This window comes from Lucilia cuprina, chromosome 3 (genome assembly GCF_022045245.1).
Source record: "Lucilia cuprina isolate Lc7/37 chromosome 3, ASM2204524v1, whole genome shotgun sequence".
Taxonomy (NCBI): Eukaryota; Metazoa; Arthropoda; class Insecta; order Diptera; family Calliphoridae; genus Lucilia; species Lucilia cuprina.
In genome coordinates this window covers 17,007,987-17,032,830 of record NC_060951.1, presented here as the reverse complement: position 1 = coordinate 17,032,830, position 24,844 = coordinate 17,007,987, and the positions used below count along the sequence as shown (strand labels likewise).

At 30.0% G+C, this 24,844-nt stretch overlaps 1 protein-coding gene across 1 annotated transcript; it reads right to left on the bottom strand.

Moving 5' to 3' along the window:
• Window positions 1-21,838: 21,838 nt before the first annotated feature.
• Window positions 21,839-22,357, bottom strand: LOC111689682. The gene has a single exon (XM_023452153.2). It carries the CDS (start codon window positions 22,311-22,313, stop codon window positions 21,942-21,944), a length of 372 nt encoding a protein of 123 aa, XP_023307921.2. The 5' UTR covers window positions 22,314-22,357; the 3' UTR covers window positions 21,839-21,941.
• Window positions 22,358-24,844: the final 2,487 nt, after the last annotated feature.

The window sequence follows — 24,844 nt, the reverse complement described above, 5'->3', positions numbered from 1 at the left end:
AGGAATGGATTTCATTAAAAAATATAACTGCATTCTTGAATTTAGCCAAGATCATGATTCTTTTATTTTAAGGCCTGATATTACTTTGCCAGCCAGAGCAGAGGTCGTTCGTCAAGTGAAATTCACTCATGCTGTACAAGAAATATTGGTTCCAAATCAGGAGCCCCAAGAAGGTGTATTAATAGCTAACACATTGGTTAAAACTGACAAAGCTTTTATTAGGATTTTAAATACCAATAATTGCCCTGTAGTATTAAAGCAATCTAATATAAAAACAGAAAATTTTACTGATTATGATATAGTCACAAATAATAACATAAACAATGGCCAAAGAAGATCAGAAATAATGAAAATTTTAAAGAAACAATTTCCAAAACAATTTGAAAAAAACATTAACTAATCTTTGTTCTGATTATAGTGATATTCTTGGATTAAAAACGGAAACTATAACAATAAACAATTTTTATAAACAAAAGTTGAGAGTAAAAGACACAACTCCGATATATATAAAAAATTATCGTATACCACATGTACACAAAGAAGAGATAGATAGACAAGTTAAAAAACTTATAGATGATAAAATTATTGAACCATCTTACTCTGAATATAATAGTCCAATACTATTGGTTCCAAAGAAATCTCTTCCTAATTCCGATAAAAAGAGATGGAGACTAGTGATCGATTATAGGCAAATTAATAAAAAACTCGTAGCGGATAAATACCCATTACCAAGAATTGATGATATCTTGGATCAATGGTTTAAAAATAGCCCCAAATTCATTCCAAAGAATGATGACAATTGCTTTCAGCGGTCTAAGACCCGACCAAGCTTTCTTGTATATGGACGATTTAGTAGTACTAGGTTGTTCCGAAACGCACATGCTTTCGAATTTAACAAATGTGTTTGAGTTAAGTATGTAGGAAATATAATCTCAAGTTGCACCCTGAGAAATGTACGTTCTTCGGGAAAGAGGTAACATATCTGGGACATAAATGTACGGATAAAGGAATACTCCTAGACGATAGCAAATATAGCGCAGTTGAAAACTATCCAACACCAAAAAACGCTGACGAGGCAAGACGATTTGTAGCCTTTTGCAACTATTATAGAAGGTTCATCAAAAATTTTTCCGATTATTCAAGACATTTGACACAGTTGTCGAAGAAAAATGTTGAATTCAAATGGACTGAGGCTTGTGATTTGGCTTTTAAACATCTAAAAAAGGCATTAATGAGTCCAACATTGCTTCAGTATCCAGATTTTTCAAAAGAATTTTGTATAACAACTGATGCAAGCAAACAAGCTTGTGGCGCCGTTCTAACACAAGAACACAATGGAAAGCATCTTCCAGTCGCATATGCTTCAAAAGTATTTACAAAGGGCGAAAGCAATAAATCAACTATAGAACAGGAGTTAACAGCCATACACTGGGCTATTATGCATTTTAGACCGTACATATATGGAAAACATTTCTTAGTCCGCACTGATCACAGACCATTATCTTATTTGTTTTCTATGAAAAATCCAAGTTCAAAATTAACAAGAATGAGACTTGATTTAGAGGAATATGATTTTACAGTTGAATGTCTTAGGGGAAAAGATAATTATGTTGCTGACGCGTTATCGCGTATAACCATAGATGATTTGAAAGAAATGAACAATAAAAAAAAACAATGTATACAAAATAACAACACGATCAATGGCAAAAGAGTCACTTGAAAAATCTCCAGTTACATTAAACAAAAAGCATTTAGAAAATAAACATGAGAAGCCCAATATATTTAACCCAATTATGAATTCTGACGTCAGAAAATTTTGCAAGCTAAAAATTGACCCACATACATTTTATGTTAAACGTGGTAAAACGAAACTTGCATGTATGAAAATAAATGAATTGTTTATCAATGGGAAATTTGACTTAGGACAATTTTTCCCAAGGCTCGAAGAAGTGGCCGGTAAACTAAAAATTAATAAATTACAAGTGGCACCTAGTGAGAAAATTTTCGAATTTGTCTCTATTAATGAATTTAAGGAAATGGGCAATAAATTATTAAAAGTATTGAAAGTAGCGCTACTTAATAAGGTGATCCACGTAACAAATGCTAAGTTAATAACAGAGATAATGAAACGATATCATGATGATCCAGCGGAGGGCGGACATTCTGGTGTTTCAAGAACTCTTAGTAAAATAAAAAGATACTATTTCTGGAAGAATATGACTCGTGATATTACGAAATATGTTAAAGTGTGCCAAAAATGCCAGTCGGCTATAATTACAAAACACACAAAAATGCCATTGACTTTGACAAATACACCAGCTTAACCATTTGATACGGTAATAGTGGACACTTAGGTCCACTACCAAAATCATATAACGGAAATTCATATGCTGTCACAATAATATGCGACATGACAAAATATCTTGTAACGGTACCTATTCAAGATAAAAGCGCAAAATCAGTTGCGAAAGACATATTTAAACATTTTATTCTTACTTATGGACCGATGAAGACGTTCATTACGGACATGGGTACAGAGTACAAAAATTCGGTGCTTAATGAATTATGTAACCTTTTGAAGATAGAAAATATTACATCGACTGCTCATCATCACCAGACGCTAGGAACTATAGAAAGAAGTCATAGAACCTTCAACGAATACGTAAGATCATACATATCCGTTGACAAAAGCGATTGGGATGAATGGCTCAGGTATTTCACTTACTGTTTCAATACCACGCCATCTACGGTGCATGACTATTGCCCTTATGAGTTAGTTTTCGGTAAGACTCCTAATGGGTTTCAACAATTTGATAAGGTTTATACAATATCACCTTTATATAATGTAGAAGATTATGCTAAGGAAGTTAGATATAGGTTAGAAATAGCACATAAGAGAGCACGAGAAATAATTAATAGGTATAAGTTAAAACAGAAATTAAATTATGATAAGACATTGTTAGATTATAAATTAAAAGTGGAAGATTTAGTTTTAGTTAAAAATGAAGTAGGTCACAAATTAGATCCACAATATAAAGGACCTTACAAAATTAAAAACATAGACTTAAGAAATAATGTAACTATAGTAGATAAGAAAAATAAAAAAAGAAAATAGTTCATAAGAATAAACTTAAGATTTTCAACAAATAATATAATTAACATTATCCTTAGTAACATATGCGAATGTGTTTAAGTAATAAATAAGATGTTTATTCCCATATTTATAATAAAATTAATTATTAAGATTATAGTAATAATTTGTTAAAGAATGTCCATACATTTAAAAAGGGTATGAACATTCTTCCGTAAAAGGGAGGTGTAGCATAAAACATGTATCACTTATGCCGACAGAATATTGAAAAAGCAATTAAAAATAATATCATATTACAATGTCGATTAAACAGTCAATACTTTAAATATTTTAATGATCGTGGCTTTGTTTGTATGTATTTCTTGCGTTCAATGTTCTGTCCAATTGTTACACTATCCACTTTATGAATAATGCTGTGTAAGCAATTAATTACTATATAATCTAAGAACTTTTTCAATAAAGACACTTCGCTTAACACAAGGTAGCTGTAACTTAGCTCTTGCGAAGAAATAAAAGAACTTAAAACATCTTTTAATTTGCAAAATACTATAAAATGTATCGGAACAAGGGAATATTGAAGATAAATGCTTTATTATGAAAAATAAATCACATTTAATATTCATAACTGGTGTAGGGTATCATATGGTCGACCACGCCCGACTATACTTTCCTTCTTGTTTTTATGTTATCTTTGTCAAATCATGTTAGCCAACTCTGATTGTACATTTGTTATACAACTATGTTATGATTTCCCTCTTCTATCATCATATCTCAACACTTGAACAGCTGAATGTCGTAATAAATATTAGGACTGTTCGCATTCTGGACAATTTATAACAATTTGCAACAATTGTTATTGGATTCCGTTCGCGTACTTTCGAAAACTTGCAACGAGAGAGTAAGAGAGCGGTAAAAATTACAGTTCGATGATAGAGAATTTTTTGATTTTACTGAATATTTTTTCCCCAGTAAAAAATATCCAACTTATATTTACAACATATGTTTGATTTAAGGTACGTTCACACCTATCAAATATTTGACGTTTTTTTGTCAAATATTTGTTTGTTGTAATGTGAACACAAAATATTTTTGAAGAGCATGCAAAATATCAGCTGTTTTTCGTGAAACATTTTTATTTTTCAACCTACAAATATTTTCTTAGTGTGAACAAAATGTGAACACCAAACATGAAACATTTTTGTTAAACGTTAAAGAAACTATATAATAATTTTTTTTACGATTTCATAGAAATTTCTGCCTAAAAACAAAAAATTAAATACATTTTTATTTCATAATGTGCTTAAAATGAGTATTTCTATTTTGACGTTTTGTTTGAAGAAACAAAGCCAAACACAATTCAATACAAATAGTAAAAGTTTGTTTGCCCGGTGTTCACATTACAACAAATAATTTCGTAAAGCAATTGACGGATAAAATAGTAAAAAACAAGATTTTGTTTGCAGGCAAGGAGGAACATAACAACAATAACAGCTATTGCGCAACCAAACCAAAAAATTATATGTGTTTATATTTACTAAAAAGCTATATCATTAAATAATAAATTCTATATATTCTAAAATTTCATTTAATATTGTTTTTCATCAAAATTTTACCACAAAAAAATACAAATTACATTTCAATACCTTGTGCAAGTGGAAAAGAGATAGATAGACTTGCATAATGTATTGAAATTACATTTCAATACCTTGTACAAGTGGAAAAGAGATAGATAGACTTGCTTAAGGTATTGAAATTACATTTCAATACCTTGTGCAAGTGGAAAAGAGATAGATAGACTTACACAATGTATGGAAATTACATTTCAATACCTTGTGCAAGTGGAAAAGAGATAGATAGACTTGCACAATGTATTGAAATTACATTTCAATACCTTGTGCAAGTGGAAAAAGATAGATGGTGGATCTTTACTGTCATGTTGTTGCTATTTAGTATAGTCAATGTAGCGAAAAACCTTGGTTGTTTGGAACGGTTTATAGCAATTTCAAAAAAATCGCTATAAGCCCGGAAATAACCAAATCATACATAATTTTCATTAAATTACATATCTATAAATTGAAAATTATAGAGAATTGTTTATTATTAATATATTTTTATATCCATTAATATAATAAATAATTGTTTAAATATATTGAGTAATAAATTAATTAAATAATTTCTCAATTAATTACTAAACTATAGTCTAGATTATAACCTATAGACTAGACTATAAACAATACTATAAACTAGAGTATAGACAAGACTATAGACTAAACTATAGCTTGACTATAGACTAGACCAGCGGTTCCCCCGGTTTTTACTTCGCGGACCCCTTGAGGAATTTATTTAAATTCGCGGACCACCATACATATTTTGATATCTTATTGTTCTAAATATGTAATTGTTCATCCGAAAATTGTCATAGTCCATAAATCCCAAGGTCAAACAGATGTAGATATGTCATTTCTATAAAATATTCCCGTACATTGAGAATAATTAATATTTCAGAGAAGTTTCAATTGCCTGTTTTTGAAGATAGAATGACTTCATTGTTAACATGATGTTTAATTTTATGATCGTGAGATCTTTCACGATCACTTTTCTTTAAGGTAACGAAAAGGTTTCTTCATTAAATATCGTCGACATGTGATTAAAGAGTCACGTTGCAAATTTTTTTTTTTTTGCGATTGCAGACGGGTAATCTGAGTATGTTAGCTAATTTTTCGGGAAAATAATATAAGAAAGTTGAACTTCTTCGATATTGTTGAGGAATGCGTTTATCCGCATAATATATGACTTGAACTCTTTGCGAAAGTACTGTGAATTTTACTGCATGGTTTTGACTATTTATGGATTTTCTGATGTTAATTTAATAATATTGGTCGACAAAATCAAGTTAAAATCTGTGTATCACGTCGGAATGGAATATTTATATTTAAAATTACCTGGATTAACGTATTGAAGACGAATAAAGAGTCACCTCTGTTTCGGAAATATATTATTTTAGTCCTTCCAAACAAGAACACTTTTGTTTACAATTTGACAAACTTAAATCTGCGATTAGCTTGTCCTTGAATTATGAAATGTGGCCTAACTTCATACTCCGAGATAACAGTATCTCTTATTTAATTGTAATTTGGGAACCGTTGGACTAGACTGCAAACTAGACTATAGATGCATATTTTATGTAGTATAACAATATATAGTATGTTGTTACCAACCAATACATAACAAAACAAACAACAAAAATAATAATTATCATTAATTTACGCAATTGCTTGAATTTCAATTAAATGTCACAACTTTGTCAAAGATTTATATTTTATAAAAAATAAAAGAAAACCAGTCATATTTAACTATTTAAATTTTTGTATGAGGTGATAACACTCTTTTTCAGAAAATAAACAAAGAACAGCTGTCATTGACGCTGTTTGATCTTACATTTGGTTTGCAAGATCAAATAATTATTTTACCAAAATGACGTTAATTATTTGACTTTTGGTGTTCACATTGATGAAACAATGTGCTGCAAAACATATGTGTGTTTGAACCAAATTATTTTTGCACTGTTTGATAAAACAATACCATCAAATATTTATTCAAGTCTGAACATGAAATAAATATTGCATTTGTTTGACGCAACTTTGTAAATATTTGGACCAAATATTTTACAGGTCTGAACTTAGCTTTATGAATATGTAAACAAACCAAAAAAATAAAAAATTTGGTAAATTTTAAATTTTTTGAAAGAAATATAGAAAATAATAACACACGAATATTAAAAAATTATTTATAATTATATTTATTTTAAATTTATTTATCATAAATTAGTTTTTAAAAGAGTTTATTTGTCATAACAAATATTGTCAATCTAGCGTTTTTAAAATAATTTAGTTTGTCTTTCTCTTAGCGATTTTGTGTAAATTTTTATTTTAATAATACTTTTGTATCATAAAGTTTTAAAACAATAATATGTTTTTAATGATACAACATGTTTTGTTAACTTTAAATATCCATTTATTTATAGGAAAAATCAAAGTTACAATTATTTGTTTTTTAGTGTTTTGTTAGCGATTAAGATTTCAGCAAAAGGGCATTACCAATCTTTGTTTATAAACAAAAAATTAGATTTCGCGTATTTTTTTTTTTTTTTTTTTTTGATTGAGAGTAAATTAAAAATTACTCTCTATCATAAAGTTACTGTATATTTCTTACAGGAAAGAACGCGAAAAGACCTATTATTGCGAGCGATAGTCAAATTCTTTACGTACAGTTTACGTACTTATAATTTTTAAAATTTAAAACTTCAAAAATGGAGCCTTTTCACATCTTTTGCTCTAAAATGTAAGTTAACGAACTGATCGGGGAAAACTAAAAATATATTCATACTCTGTCGACTATAACATAACGGAATTGGTATATGAGAACCCCTGCATTTTTTTTTGGTGTATCACTGTGAAACTATTTACACAAAACCAAAATTAGCATTTTCTCAGTATTTTTTTATGTCCAGCTTTTTTTGTTTTGTCCAGCTTTTTAAAGCCCAATGTCCAGCTTTTTGCGAATCGGAATCTGTCAACCCTAATCTAGCCATTTTCTAAAAATATATTATGGAATAAATTATATACCAAAGCAAATGGGAACTATAATGCAATAAAAAGATATATAAACGACTGTTATAACATGAAAACTATAAAAGTTATTTGGAACCATTATTATTACTTATTTATTTATTTAATTCAACTATTAATTTTTTATACAGCTGAGCACAAAACAATTATAATATAAATATAAAATACAATATATAATATAACATAAGAAATTATTATTGGAAAAAGTTATAAACATATACATAAGTTAAGATAATAAATTAGTTTGGCTTTTATTTCATTCGTGGTCGTGGAAAAATCAATGAGATCGTATAGGCGGTTGACTTCTAAGCATATTCTTCGGAGAGGATCAAAATTTATAAAATTTGACCTAATAAATTCTATATATAATAGAACATAAGACCTAAGTGGTCTATTTGGAACATTAATGCGGATATTCGAAAGAAGGAATTGAGAGTTAAATTTTCCATGTAAAAAGTTTAATAAAAATGTGACATAAGAAACCATTCTTCTACTTTTTAATGTTGGAAGCTTAATAAGCGCAAGCCGATTACGATATGGAGGTAGGTTTGTGTCAGGATTCCACCTGAGATTTCGGAGGCAAAAAATGAGAAATTGTTTTTGCACGGATTCAAGTTTTCTAATGTATACGTTGTACTGAGGATCCCAGATTTCAGATGCGTATTCAAGAATAGGTCTAACCAATGTTGTAAATAGACGTTTTGTCACATAGGATCATTAAATTCCTTTGCCCAGCGTTTTATGAAACTTAGGACACCAGTTGCCTTGTTGACAGTCATAATAATATGAGAATTAAAATTGATTCTTCGATCAAAATTAACCCCTAAATCTATGACTAATTCAACAGATTTTAATTTGACGCCGCCAATGTAGTAGTCAGTTATGGACGGAGAATACCTTGCGAAGGACATGTGATGACATTTTCTCAAATTTAATTCCATTAAATTGACTAAGCACCAATTATGAAATTTGATCAGGTCGGATTGGAGATGTGTAGAGTTGATTTTGTCGCTTAATGAGCAAAAAATTTTCACATCATCAGCATACATAAGTATTTTACTATGTTCTATGAAAAGTGTAATCATAATGCTCTAAAACGGTTCATAAATAATAAAGTGCAATCCTAATGCTTTAAAATGATGCATAAATGACTGTCATAGCAAGAAAACTGTCAATGTTATTTGCAACCATATCGGAACCTCAAATCACAGCGTTTTTAAACATAGAACAACAATTCTACCGATCCTTTAAATTGGCCATTTTTTAGACGAACACATTATGCAACAAATTATATACCATATTAAAGTGCAATCATAATGATTTAAAATGATGCATAAATTGCTGCCATAGCATGAAAACTGTCAATGTTATTTGCAACCATATCGGAGCCCCAAACTACCGCGTTTTTAAGGCTGTGAAAATAATTCCATCAATATTTATTCAAGTCTGAACATGAAATAAATATTGCATTTGTTTGACGCAACTTTGTAAATATTTGGACCAAATATTTTACAGGTCTGAACTTAGCTTTATGAATATGTAAACAAACCAAAAAAATAAAAATGTGGGATCCTCAGTACAACGTGTACATTATAAAACTTGAATCCGTGCAAAAACAATTTCTCATTTTTTGCCTCCGAAATCTCAGGTGGAATCCTGGCACAAACCTACCTCCATATCGTAATCGGCTTGCGCTTATTAAGCTTCCAATATTAAAAAGTAGAAGAATGGTTTCTAATGTCACATTTTTATTAAACTTATGGAAAATTTTACTCTCCATTCCTTCTTTCGAATATCCGCATTAATGTTCCAAATAGACCACTTCGGTCTTATGTTCCATTATATATAGAATTTAATAGGTCAAATTTTATAAATTTTGATCCTCTCCGAAGAATTTACTTAGAAGTCAACCGCCTTTACGATCTCATTGATTTTTTTACGCCCACGAATGAAATAAAAGCCAAACTGATTTATATCTTAACTCAAATGTATATGTTTATAACTGTTTCCAATAATAATTTCTTATGTTATATTATATATTGTATTTTATATTTATATTATAATTGTTTTGTGCTCAGCTGTATAAAAAATTAATAGTTGAATTCAATAAATAAATAAATAAATAAATAATAAATAAATAAAAATAATGGTTGCAAATAACTTTTATAGTTTTCATGTTATAACAGTCGTTTACTTATATATATTTTTATTGCATTATAGTTCCCATTTGCTTTGGTATATAATTTATTCCATAATATATTTTTAGAAAATGGCCAGATGGATAGATCAGTGGAATTATTTTCACAGCCTTAAAAACGCGGTAGTTTGGGGCTCCGATATGGTTGCAAATAACATTGACAGTTTTCATGCTATGGCAGCAATTTATGCATCATTTTAAATCATTATGATTGCACTTTAATATGGTATATAATTTGTTGCATAATGTGTTCGTCTAAAAAATGGCCAATTTAAAGGATCGGTAGAATTGTTGTTCTATGTTTAAAAACGCTGTGATTTGAGGTTCCGATATGGTTGCAAATAACATTGACAGTTTTCTTGCTATGACAGTCATTTATGCATCATTTTAAAGCATTAGGATTGCACTTTATTATTTATGAACCGTTTTAGAGCATTATGATTACACTTTTATTTGGTATATCATTTGTGACATAATGTGTTCGTCTAAAAAATGGCCAATTGGATAGATCGGTAGAATTATTTTCCCAGCTTTAAAAATGCGGTAGTTTGAGGTTCCGATTATGATTGCACTTTAATATGGTATATAATTTGTTGCATAATGTGTGTTTTTGCAAATTGGTCAATTTGATAGATCGGTAGAATTATTGTTCTATGATTAATAAACGCTGTAATCTGAGGTTCCGACATGGTTGCAATTAACTTTGGCAGTCATTTATGCACCATTTTAAAGCATTAAAATTGCCATTTGTTTTGGTATATAATTTGTTGCATAATCTGAGGTTCCGACATGGTTGCAATTAACTTTGGCAGTCATTTATGCACCATTTTAAAGCATTAAAATTGCCATTTGTTTTGGTATATAATTTGTTGCATAATGTATTTTAGAAAATGGCCAATTGGATAGATCGGTAGAATTATTTTCACAGCTTTAAAAACGCGGTAGTTTGAGGTTCCGATATGGCCGCAAATAACATTGAAAGCTTTCACGCTATGACAGTCATTAATGAATCATTTTAAAGCATTAGGATTGTACTTTAATATGGTATACCATTTGTAGCATTATGTGTGTTTTACAAATTGGTCAAATTGATAGATCGGTAGAATTATTGTTCTATGCTTAATAAAGGTTGTAATCTGAGGTTCCGATATAGTTGTGATTAACTTTGGCAGTTTTCCTGCTAGGACAGTCGTTTATGCACCATTTTAAAGCATTAAAATTGCCATTTGTTTTGGTATATAATTTTTTGCATAATGTATTTTTAGAAAATGCCCAATTGGATAAATCGATAGAATTATTTTCCCAGGTTTAAAAAGGCGGTAATTTGAGGTTCCGATAAGGTTGTGAATAGAGTTGACAGTTTTCATGCTATGACAGTCATTTATGCATCATTTTAAAGCATTATGGTTGCATTTTAATTTGATATATCATTTGTGGCATAATGTGTTCGTCTAAAAAATGGTCAATTTGATAGATCGGTAGAATTATAGTTCTATGTTTAAAAATGCGGTAATTTGACGTTCCGATATGGTTGCAAATAACATTGACAGTTTTCATGCTGTGACAGTCACTTATGGATTATTTTAAAACATTATAGTTGCACTTTAATTTGGTATATCATTTGTGGCATAATGTGTTCGTCTTTTTTTTGCATTATAGTTCCCATTTGCTTTGGTATATAATTTATTCCATAATATATTTTTAGAAAATGGCCAGATGGATAGATTAGTGGAATTACTCTCACAGCTTTAAAAAAGCGGTTGTTTGTAGTTCTGATATGGTTGCATATAACATTGTCAAGCTATGACAGCAATTTATGCATCATTTTAAAGCATTATGATTGCACTTTAATATGGTATATAATTTGTTGCAAAATGTGTGTTTTTACAAATTAGTCAATTTACTAGATCGGTAGAATTATTGTTCTATGTTTAATAAACGCTGTAATCTGAGGTTCCGACATGGTTGCAATTAATTTTGGCAGTTTTCGTGCCAGGACAGTCATTTATGCACCATTTTAAAGCATTAAAATTGTCATTTGTTTTGGTATACAATTTACTGCATAATGTATTTTTAGAAAATGGCCAATTTGATAGATAGGTAGAATTATTTTCCCAGGTTTAAAAAGGCGGTAATTTTAGGTTTGTGGCAGAATGTGTTCGTCTAAAAAATGGCCAATTTGAAGGGTCGGTAGAATTGTTGTTCTATGTTTAAAAACGCTGCGATCTGAGGTTCCGATATAGTTGCAAATAACATTGACCTTTTTCACGCTATGACAGTCATTTATGCATCATTTTAAAGCATTATGTTTGCACTTTAATTATGAAACATTTTAAAGCATTAGGATTGCACTTTAATATGGTATATCATTTGTAGCATAATGTGTGTTTTTACAAATTGGTCAATTTGATAGATCGGTTGAATTATTGTTCTATGTTTAAAAACGCGGTAATTTGAGGTTCCGATATGGTTGCAAATTACTTTGACAGTTTTCATGATAGGGCAATAGTTTATACATCATTTTAAAGCATTACAGTTGCACTTTGTTTTGGTGTACAATTTGTGGCATAATGAATTTTTTACAAAAATTGGATAGATCGGTATATTAATTGGTACAGGTTTGGAAATGCGGTAATTTAAGGCTCCGATATGGTACAAATATCTTTTATAGATTTCATGTTATAGCAGTCGTTTATATATCTTTTTATTGCATTATATCTGCCATTTGTTTTGGTATATAATTTGTTGCATAATATATTTTTAGAAAATGGCCAATTGGATAAATCGATAGAATTATTTTCACAGCTTTAAAAATGCGGTAGTTTGAGGTTCCGATTATGATTGCACTTTAATATGTTGCATAATGTGTGTTTTTGCCAATTGGTCCATTTGATAGATCGGTAGAATTATTGTTCTATGTTTAATAAACGCTTTAATCTGAGGTTCCGACATGGTTGCAATTAAATTTGGCAGTTTTTGCGCAAGGAAACAAGGCGGTAATTTGAGTTTCCGATATGGTTGCGAATAACTTTGACAGTTTTCATCCTATGACAATCACTTATGCATCATTTTAATGCATTACGATTGAACTATAAATTGGTATATCATTTGTGGCAAAATGTGTTCTTCTAAAAAATTGTAAATTTGATGAATCGGTAGGATTAGAGTTCTATGTTTAAAAACGGTGTGATTTGAGGTTCCGATATGGTTGCAAATAACTTCGTCGGTTATCATGCCAGGACAATCGTTTATGCATTATTTTAAAGCATTATAGTTGCACTTTGTTTTGGTGAATAATTTGTGGCATAATGAATTTTTACAAAAATTGGAAATGCGGTAATTTAAGGCTCCGATATGGTTGCAAATATCTTTTATAGTTTTCATGTTATAGAAGTCGTTTATATGTCTTTTTATTGCATTATAGTTGCCATTTGTTTTGGTATATAATTTATTGAATAATATATTTTTAGAAAATGGCCAATTGGATAGATCGGTAGAATTATTTTCACAGCTTTAAAAACGCGGTAGTTTGAGGTTCCGATATGGCTGCAAATAACATTGACAGTTTTCACGCTATGACAGTCATTTATGAATCATTTTAAAGCATTAGAATTGTACTTTAATATGGTATATCATTTGTAGCATAATGTGTATTTTTACAAATAGGTCAATTTGATAGATCGGTTTAATAAACGCTTTAATCTGAGGTTCCGATATGGTTGCAATTAACTTTGGCAGTTTTCATGCTAGGACAGTCGTTTATGCACCATTTTAAAGCATTAAAATTGCCATTTGTTTTAGTATATAATTAATTGCATAATGTATTTTTCGAATATGATTCAGTGTACACTTAATAAGGTAGCCTCGTCGCTACAACAAATACAACAATACAAAAACAACAGGCGATTTGTTATTGTAGAATAATGCCATCTGTCAAAAAAAGCTGTGTGTGTAGAATGAAAAAGCAACAAATAAACACAATAAAAATTTGAGTTTTTAGCAATTATTTAAATTTTTAACTATTAATATTAGTATATTATATAAATTAAACGTGGAATGTCTGAAAATCATAACTATATCTATTGGGAAGACCAATTTTCCGAATTAAACGTGTTTTTTGTGAAAAGTGATTGGTCGTGTTAAAAATAGTTGAAACTGATTTGGAACGTATGCCGGAGCTAAAGATTTTCTTTTTTTATCAAGAGAGAAGGATAACAAAGACATTTAATCACGATTGACCTAGAAAACTCCTTTAAAACCATAATTTTCTTCACTTTTTAAAATTTTTACACCTTTTGCGATTTTTTTTCTATGTAAACAAACAGGAATTTTGACAGATAAGATTGTAAAAGCTGATGATCAGCTGTGCGGACGAGGCTACCTTATTAAGTGTACACTGATATGATTGTGAATAACTTTGACAGTTTTCATGCTATGACAGTCATTTATGCATCATTTTAAAGCATTATGGTTGCACTTTAATTTAGCATATCATTTGTGGCATAAGGTGTTCGTCTAAAAAATGGTCAATTTTGTTCTATGTTTAAAAACGCTGTGATTTGAGGTTCCGATATGGCTGCAAATAACTTTGACAGTTTTCATGCCAGGACAATAGTTTATGCATCATTTTAAAACATTAGGATTGCACTTTAATGTGTTGTATTTTTACAAATTGGTCAATTTGATAGATCGGTAGAATTATTGTTCTATGTATCAAACGCAGTAATCTGAGGTTCCGATATTGTTGCAATTAACATTGGCAGTTTTCCTGCTAGTACAGTCGTTTATGCACCATTTTAAAGCATTAATATTGCCATTTGTTTTGGTATATAATTTATTGCATAATGTATTTTTAGAAAATGGCCAATTGGATAAATCGATAGAATTATTTTCCCAGGTTTAAAAAGGCGGTAATTTGAGGTTCCGATATGGTTGTGAATAACATTGACAGTTTTTATGCTATGACAGTCATTTATGCATCATTTTAAAGCATTATGATTGCACTTTAATTTGGTATATCACTTGTGGCATAATGTGTTCGTCTAAAAAATGGTCAATTTGATGGATCGGTAGAATTATAGTTCTATGTTTAAAAACGCGGTAATTTGAGGTTCCGATATGGTTGCAAATAACATGGACAGTTTTCATGCTATGACCGTCATTTATGCATCATTTGAAAGCATTAGGATTGCACTTTAATATGGTATATCATTTGTGGCATAATTTGTATTTTTACAAATTGGTTAATTTGATGGATCGGTAGAATTATTGTTCTATGTTTAAAAACGCGTTAATTTGAGGTTCCGATATGATTGCAAATTACTTTGACAGTTTTCATGATAGGGCAATAGTTTTTGCATCATTTTAAAGCATTACAGTTGCACTTTATTTTGGTGTATAATTTGTGGCATAACGAATTTTTACAAAAATTGGATAGATCGGTATATTTATTGGAACAGGTTCAAAAATGCGGTAATTTAAGGCTCCGATAACTTTTATAGTTTTCTTGTCATAACATTCGTTTATATTTCTTTTTATTGCATTATAGTTCCCATTTGCTTTGGTATATAATTTATTCCATAATATATTTTTAGAAAATTGCCAGATGGATTGATCAATGGAATTATTTTCACAGCTTTAAAAAGGCGGTAGTTTGAGGTTCGGATATGGTTGCAAATAACATTGACAGTTTTCATGCTATGACATCATCATTTTAAAGCATGAATCATTTAAAGCATGTAATGTACACCTTAGAAATCTTTAAAACAAGATTATATTTTTAACGTTTAGTTTCAAAATAATAGTATAAATTCAAGAAAGTAAACCTATAACAAATATTCATCACTAAACCCAGAAAATCAGAAGTAAATAAAAAAAAGTATAAGCAATGCTCTATTTATCAAAGACAGTTCACTAATCTGATTTCCGGTGTATGAAAGGGTATGAAAAGGACGATGGGAGCCATTGATACGCTAGCTAGGAGTCAGGTGGGGGAGTTCGTGTCCTGTTTCATTATCTTCCACTTTTTTTTACATGCTCTTTGTTTTAGACTCCCTATATCAAAACTACTCTTAATGGATCATTCGATTTTTTTTTACAAAACTAGATAAAGATAATAAAAAAACAAGCAATGCCCCTAATCTAGTTGAAAGTGAAATCTACTCAAATGTATAGTTGATTTTCCTTTACAAATTTTCGGCAATCCAGATGGTATGGATGCCAAGGTCTCAAAACCCTCACCAACCTTAGTTCTAGTGGCCTATATACGATTTCTAGAACCCCTAACATATACATAACTATGGATTCTCACATTCTCACAAATAAGAAGACCTAACTATTTCAAATTTACACATTCATATTCAATAGGTTTATTAACGAAAATTTTAAACTAATCATAGTGAATTATACAAAATTATTGATTATATTTAGGTTCATTAGTTCAATAAAATTAATAACTAAAATTTATACTAAAAAGGTATAAAAATTAAAACAATACATATAAATTTGAACAAAATGTAATGTTAAAATGTAAACAAATTTCTTTCATAGAATAAAAAAATCGCAAAATTAGGAAAATTTTAAGATATTAAGAAAACTTTAATCAATATATTAACAAATCATTATAATTATTATTTGGCTTGATAATTATAGAAGTAAATGATATTAACTTTGCAAAATTTTAATAATATTTTAAATTTGAAAAAAAAAATGTTGCATTCAAATATATTATGTAGGTCAAGACATGTTTGACTCTCTTATGGACTAGTGAGAATTAGGTTACAACTAGTTTGAGTTAAATTAACGCATCATGTTTGATCGAGCTTTAATAGATCTCTGCTTTTGGTTGTTTGTTTGTTTTCTTTAGTTTTAAAGGAATGCAAGAAAATAAATATATATATAAACAAAAGAAAAGATTTTACATCACTCACCAAGTATCCAGTCTGTAGAAGGCCTTCTCCAGGAACGGTTGGTGCGCTATATTCGTTTTGGAGAATTATTTGTAAAATGATTTAAAATATTTTCTTGCATATTATCCAATTTAGTTGATGGGTTTTGTTTAATATTTCATATTTAGATTTTTAATTTGAATTATATTTTAAACTTTTGCTTAAATTTTAATATTTTGGTTTTAAAATATAGTTATTAAAATAAATTGAACAATAACAGTTAGAATTCTTTAAATTGCTACATTATTGTTTTCTAAAAATTATCACCAAAATTAAGTTTACATTAACTTTTATAATTAACAAATTTTACAACTTTTAAGGGTTTAATTATTATTTTAACTGTGAAATTAGAAGTATAAGGTTTTTTAAATTTTACACATTTTATATTTTAATGCAATTATGTTCTGTGATATTAGTTTAAGGTTCCTTTTTTTTGTTTTTAATTTTTCTTTTATTTAAATTTTAAACGTTTTATAAAACTGTGATATTAGATTAAGATTTCATTATAATTGGTTTCAATATATACACTTTTATATTAAACGTTCACTATTTGATCGAGAAGAGAAAAAAGAAATTATGGTAGAATGCAAATTTCTTGATCATTGCATTTAGTTATCTTTAATTTAAAACTTCAAACCACTATTGGATATATGGCTCGATCATATTGGTACATATCAAATGGTATTCATTTCAAATTTTTAATATTCATTTTTTTTTTAAACTCTTTAAGTATTTATTTTAATTTTTTAAAAAGATTAAGAACCACTGAATTTTGGGTGCATTTTAGCTGTTTGGGAAACACTGTTTTGATTAATTTTACATTCTTTTGTTTTGATCTGTTATTTTGTTTTATGCTTTTAGTGCAGTCATGGGCAAACACATACCACCATGTGTATATTTGTGTGCGTTAAGCAGCAGAGAGATGACTGCACGTTATAAACAAATGGTGGTACACTGAGAAAAGTTTTGAAATTTGTTTTCTATTGCAAATACTTTTTACGACGAGAAAAACTCATGAACTTTTGGGCATTTTAAACAAAAATGGAATAAAGTTTTTTTCATTAAAAAAAGAATAGTTTTTTAAAAGTAGTATTTTTAAAAGTAATTAAATAAAAGTACTGAAATATCATTAAGAAAATCACGACTTTCTATTCGATTTCGAACTTTTAAGGGATATTACCGAGATATTAACTGAACTTAATTTAAAGTTCAACTAATCTATCCAAATCAATGTTTCCTTTATATTCCTTAAAACGCAATAAGTCACCAATGTGTTGATCGGTTAACCTATTCCGCAATTTACTTAAATCAGTTTCATACTTGAGAATGCCACCTCACAGTTATATGTGGTGCCAAACATGGAATATAGCTTATATATTTCGTTTTTTAAATTGAAATATTTTGTTTCATCTATCTTTTGCCAAAATTTTTCCCCAAATTCCATAGGAACTTCAAAATCATTACGCATTTTATGCAATTCTTCGTGAAGAAAAGCATCTTGCTCTTCTATTTCACATCTAAGGGGATTCATGTATTTCTATTGTTTTTTTTATAAATTTTAAGTCTTGAAATCTGTCATTGTAATTCTTTTTTATGGACTCAACTATTTTGTGTATTTCTGAATACAATCAAACGTATTAAAATTAAATTCTATGAATATTGATGAAGTTTTCTTAAGATTTGATATACTATTACTTTTTAATTGATTTATTAAGAGATCTAATTTTGTACTAAATTGGTGAATAATTCTATTCAAATGAAATATTTTTATATTTTTACCTTGCAGGCATAAATTAAGGTCATTTAATATCTCGGTAATATCACATAAAAATGCGAAATCTAATAGAAAGTCGGGATTTTCAAGACAATTAGTAAGGTGTTTTGTATCTTTATTGGATAAAGTTTTTAAAAATTCGAGTACTTCTTTTCTTAAATGGAAAAGTCTTTCCAAACTTTTGCCTCGACTTAGCCAACGGACTTCGGTATATAAAAGTAAATCTCCATAATCCGAATTAAGGTTTTCTAGAAAATCTTTAAATTTTCTGTGTGTCAGAGAATTGTGCCCCCTCTTATTATATTTATTATTTTTACAACAACATCCATTGTATTTTCATACCCAACTCTTTGGAGAAAAGAGCTTGTTGGTGTATGACACAATGGAATGCTGGGCAATTTATTCCATTTTTGTTTAAAATGCCCAAAAGTCCTTTATTTTTGCCTCTCATTACCTTTGCTCCATCCGAACATATTGAGGCTAATTTATTTTTGTCAGCAAATGCAAAAACATTAACATCTAATGCATCATACAGAACTTGTCCTGTTACATGACCATGAAGTGAAACCACTTCAAACATTTCTTCGAAGCACTCCAAATTTGCATTAACTGTTTTAATACAAATAATTAACTGGCAAATTTATTGATATCCGTACTCTCATCTAGAGAAATCGAAAAATATTTGCAATTAATTAATCTTTCTTTTGCTGACATTTTAATAAATTTGCTTATATCTTCCGTTCTTCTTGTTATAGTACGACGAGATAATGGTATATCCTGGCAGAGTTTCATAGTTTCATGGCATTTTTCTCCAAAACAACTCAAAATATCTGTAGTTAAATTTAAGAAAAAAATGCCATCCTCAAATGGGCGACATTGTTTTGCTAACGATAAAGCAACTACATAAGATGCCTTTTTATGAGGCAATGATTTTTTTGGCTATTTAAAGGAAGATTGTTGCAATTATTTGCTGTTGTTTCATTAATTATAAATTTTAAGAAAAACTCTGCTTTTAATTGCAACAACCTTACTTTTCTGTCATGTCCCCTAAGGTCATTTAAGGGTCCATGGCAAGTTTCATAATGACTTTTCAAAAAAAAAAAAAATAAAGCTTTTCTACATATAATTTTATAACATACGACGCATATAAAAAAGAAATCATTTTCCCAATTTTTATCAAACATTTTGCTAGGTGTAATAAAAGAGAAAAAATCATAAGCATAAAAAAATCCGCAACGTGATCTTGCTTCTACAAAAGCTGAACAGCAACTGATTTGATTTTGATCTCTGAGATCGTAACAAAGCAACAAACAAGTGGTCATTTTAGTAAAACACAGACACACCAATACACACAAGCTTATAGCGTAGGTGTGTCAACAAAGCGTCAGCAGAATTTCTTGGCCTATGCACGCGTGCATTAGAATTTCAGTTTTGCTCGTGACTGTTTTAGTGGAACACTACATTATTTTTGCTATTTAATTGAGAATTGTGGAGTTAAAAAAACTTGAGTATTTGTTGAGTTAGATTATTTTTGGTGGTTGTTGGTCAATGTTGTATTTGTTGTTATTTGGATGATATTTTGAGATGAATGATGAGTTTAGGGGATGGAAATAGTAGGTGGAAGAGAAAACGAGTTTACTTCGCAATCCCTGGCAAGAGATGAGTATGATGAGTCACTGAAGGAATCCCCTGGAATCCCCCGATCAAGATTGGGAATTGTTTTAGGGTTGAAGATGTTTTATGGAATTTTCTAACGAAAACTTTAAAGTTTGCATATATTACACCGTACAATAAATTGGGAAAAATTGTTGCACACATGAGCAAAAAATATTATAAAAATTAAACAAATGGAGCTATGAAGTCCAAATTTAAGACTTTTGTACTCCATTCTAATGTCTTTATTATGAATATTTTTTGTTGAACAATTTTGTATAAAATTTCAAGGATAATAAAGGATAAACTTTTATAAGAATATTTTTACATCTTTTTATTCTTAAAAAATAAAATAAAATACGAGATAAAAATACTGCAATTGTCCTCTTTAGTTTGTTATAATAGGGTGGCTAAAAATATTTTATAAAAATTTTTGAAAATTAAATGTTCCTTTTAAAGTCCTTTAAAAAAGACAAAAGATCAGAAAATTAAAAACTGAGTACGCAGTTATACCATATAAATTATGTGCTGTCGTATGTATATGGTTTGGTTCGTGTGTGAAAAATGGTGTTGGACGGTGTTTTGAATGATAAAAATAAAATATTATATGTTTTTCACCCCGGAGTAAAAGTATGGACCCTAGGAGCAGATGAGTTGAGTTTTTTTTGGGCAAATCTTTCTTTCCTGTTTCTGAGTAATTTTCGGAATTACAGTACAGTTTATTGTAAAATCTGATCCAATTATTACTGGAATACTTAAAAAACTTTAGATTTTTTTATAATTCAGAATATTAGATGTCTCCAGGCTAAGGTTTAACAGGATGATTCAAAGTCTTCTTCATTGAAAGAAACTTACTGTTCATACAATTTAGAACTTTTTTTTGAAATGAAATGTCAATAATATGACATATGTTATCAAGTTGTCATATACATAGTTTACTAGATAAACCAAGACTCAACTCATTCTTGCTGCATGTTTCCTCAGTCTTATGACTGACTGATGGTAAGGAAGTGCAACAAACTAATTTTCATAAATAATGATCAGACTGATCGTAATATGTTCATAACAAAAGTTTAAACTATTTAAAATTTGATAATATTAAAATTTATTCCATGTTTAACTTTGTTTTGTCCACTGTTTGAGTCATTTGATTTTCCATAAAATTTTCCATACCCTGACCACAGACAAAACTCTTATACACAATCATTAATAATTCTCATGCATAAGTCAAAACAAAAGAAATCAAAACAAAACAAAAAGTATGAAACCATATGATCGTAAAGATCAAAATAACAAATTAAGTGAAAAATTTTAAAAAAGTTATAAAAAATATAAAATGCTGTTAAAATTTATCAAATAAGAAAAACCAATTATTAAAATATTCCTAAATTATTGCTAAGTGATAACAAGCATTAGTGTGTAGAAAAGTGATAAAATAATAACAAAATCAACAAAAGAAAGTTTGGACCACAAAACAATGAAGTCACGATGAACCTGAATGTAGGATATATGTATGTTTCTCTAATCCCAATTAAGATATTTAGTGTTTTTTTTCCAAAATTCTAATAGATATTTGTTCAAGGACATAAACGTCCAGTACAAAACTAAATATTTTTGAAGTTATACTTAACAAAAATAGATAGAAAAGAGTTTATGGCCTAATGTCTTTACAGTGATAGGTGCCAACTAATTTTCCCTGTAAATCCTCTAGAACATAATAGTGATTTCCTAGTTTTTCTCGAACTCTTGCTTTAATAAACAAAGGTGACAGTTTAGCATTAAAATTTTTCTCCATATTGCTCTGAGAAAAATTCCGTCGGAAAACTTCCTGATTTAGAGAAAAGGTTTGAGGTCTTGTCCGCAAGTTGTATTGCTTCTGATTTTTATCATAGGCATCTTTAATATGTTTCTTTAGGTTTTTCCTAATGAGCTGTAAACTATCGTCACGTGATATTTTGGCTGATGGCTCATCTAAAAGTTGTAGTTTTCGTAGAAGTTCATAAGATGACGCATGCGTTATCATGTCGAAGCCAAATATTGCATGATAAGGTGAATTATTTATGGCCTGATGATGTTCATCCCAAAGTCGATGGTCTTTTTTGAGGTAGGCTCTTATTCCAGCAATATGTGAGCGATTTACCCTTTCAGACGCATTGGATTGGGGGGAATAGTATGCAGTGTATACATGTTTAATGCCATATTTGGTAAAGAAGGCATTCAAATCATTGGCCTTAAATTGACTTCCATTATCACTGACTATGACCTCTGGAACACCGTAAGTATGAAAAATATGCTGTTCTAAATAATTCTGAATGTTAAACGATGTAAATTTCTTGAGAGGATATAGCCAGTGAAATTTGGTCAAATGATCAAGCACGATTAACAATCTAATGTACCCAGACTTGCTTCTAGGATAGAGTCCCAATAAGTCTATGTATAACCGCTGGAAAGGTCTTTCAGATATTACGTGTTTTCTCATAGGCGGTTTCATGATGAAGTTAGGAGCTTTTGTCGTCTTACATACTTCACAGTTTCTTACGTAGTTTCGTACATCTCTTATCATACCGGGCCAATAGAAATTTCGTTTCAACAAATCTAATGTTTTGACCATACCTCCATGTGAAGTTGTAGGAGTGTCGTGGGCCCTTTTTATCGCATTTTCACGAAGTCTGCTGGGTACCCATAATTTCCAGGTCATGTTCTCCTCCTCTTCTTCACCTGAATAATGTTCTGTACGAATATACACGTATTTATCTTCTATCTTAATATCCGGGTAATTGTTTTGATTTTCGGTAACTATAACTTTCAAACTTTCATCAAAGTAGGGTGAGTTAAGATAAATTTCCGGTTCCACAATTTTAAGAGCACTTACCTCCTCGATGGGTATTCTAGACAAAACATCTTTCCCTTTTCTATGACTTATGGTAAATATATATATGGTTCTAACTTGAAAACCCATCGAGCAAGTCGGCTGCTTAAATCAGGTTGTTTCATGAGCCATAAAAAACTGGAATGATCTGTCACAACCTCAAACTCCTGCATCTCCAAGTAGCATCTGAATTTCTTTATGGCTTCCATTGCCGCCAAGCATTCTCGCTCTGTGACGGAGTAATTACGCTGCGCTGCATTAAGCTTCTTCAGGTGCAGTTGTGAGCAGATTCTTTACTTTATCAAATGCTTCTTGGGCATCGCGTGTCCATGCGAATCTTTTCTTGGTACTTAGAAAATCTGTAATAGGACTGACTTCAGTCGAAAAGTTTTTGATGAATCTGCGATACCATCCCGCCAATCCAATGAATCATCTCTTGGTTAACGGTTTGGAACTTTCGTCCAGGCTAATTTGCCAGTACGCGTCCTTGAGGTCCAATTTTGTAATTACGTTGGCTTTGGGCAAACGAGCAAATATTCCACTTATGTTGGGGAGCGGATACGCATCCTTTTTAGTAACCTGGTTAAGTTTACGTGCGTCCAGGCATAATCGAACCTTATTTGGTTTTACTACTAGTCTCATAGGGGAACTCCAAGGAGACGATGACGGTTCGATTACACCTAGAGCTAGCATTCTGTCGATTTCCCCGAACATAAGTTTTTCGACTGCCGGTGAAACAGGATAAAATCGCTGTTTCACAGGAGTTGCGTTACCAACATCAATTTTATGCTCAATTAACTTCGTCTTGCCAAGGCCTTGTTTATCAAAATTTGGGAATAAGGATATTATCGAGTCTAATTGATTTCTTTGTTCATTAGTCAAAGGATACAAGTTTTCGTCTACCAGAGGACTAGATTTGGCAAAATCTGTTAGGACATCAGTCAAACTATGGAGTTCAGAAGGATTATTTGTAGAACTATTTGAAACAATCACATTAGGAGAACCAACAAAATCAGGACAAAGATTAAACAGCCGCCAAAAGTCTACACCAAGAATTAGGCGCTGAGAAATACTGGGTATTATGAAGAGCTTTAAGGATTTAGTTATGTTTTTAAATGAAATATTAGCATCTAACCAACCTACAACAACCTGTGATTTACCATCCGCAGTCTTTACGTAGGATTTACATTTGTAAAAATTAGTATATTTTAAAAAATATAGCTTTGCTAAGCCTTCTCCAATACGTTTACTTTTCCTCGACAAAGGTACAGAAATAGATGCAATATTGAAAATTTGATCTCTCTTTTGTAAATAAAGTTGCCATCTTTTATGGTACGGTAAACGAGGATATGGAGCTATAGATTTAGGTTCTACAGGGATGTTATTGATATCCTGGCCTCTTCGCCGAATTTCAACCTTGCCAAATTCGTAATCATTCTCTTTATCAAGTACACTTTTGCTAGGGTCAATCTCAGATATAGTTTTATTATCATGGCCTTTACGCCGTATTCCAATTTGGTCAAATTCATAGTTCAAATCATTGTCCAGTTCAGTTTTGCCGGGTACATTATCAGCTGAATTCAGTTTTATCTCGGAAAAATGTTTATTTATTATAGTTTGCTCTCTTTGGGAATATGAGGTTTTAAGTTTTTTGGAAACGATGGTTATCTATTGGCACACTTTGA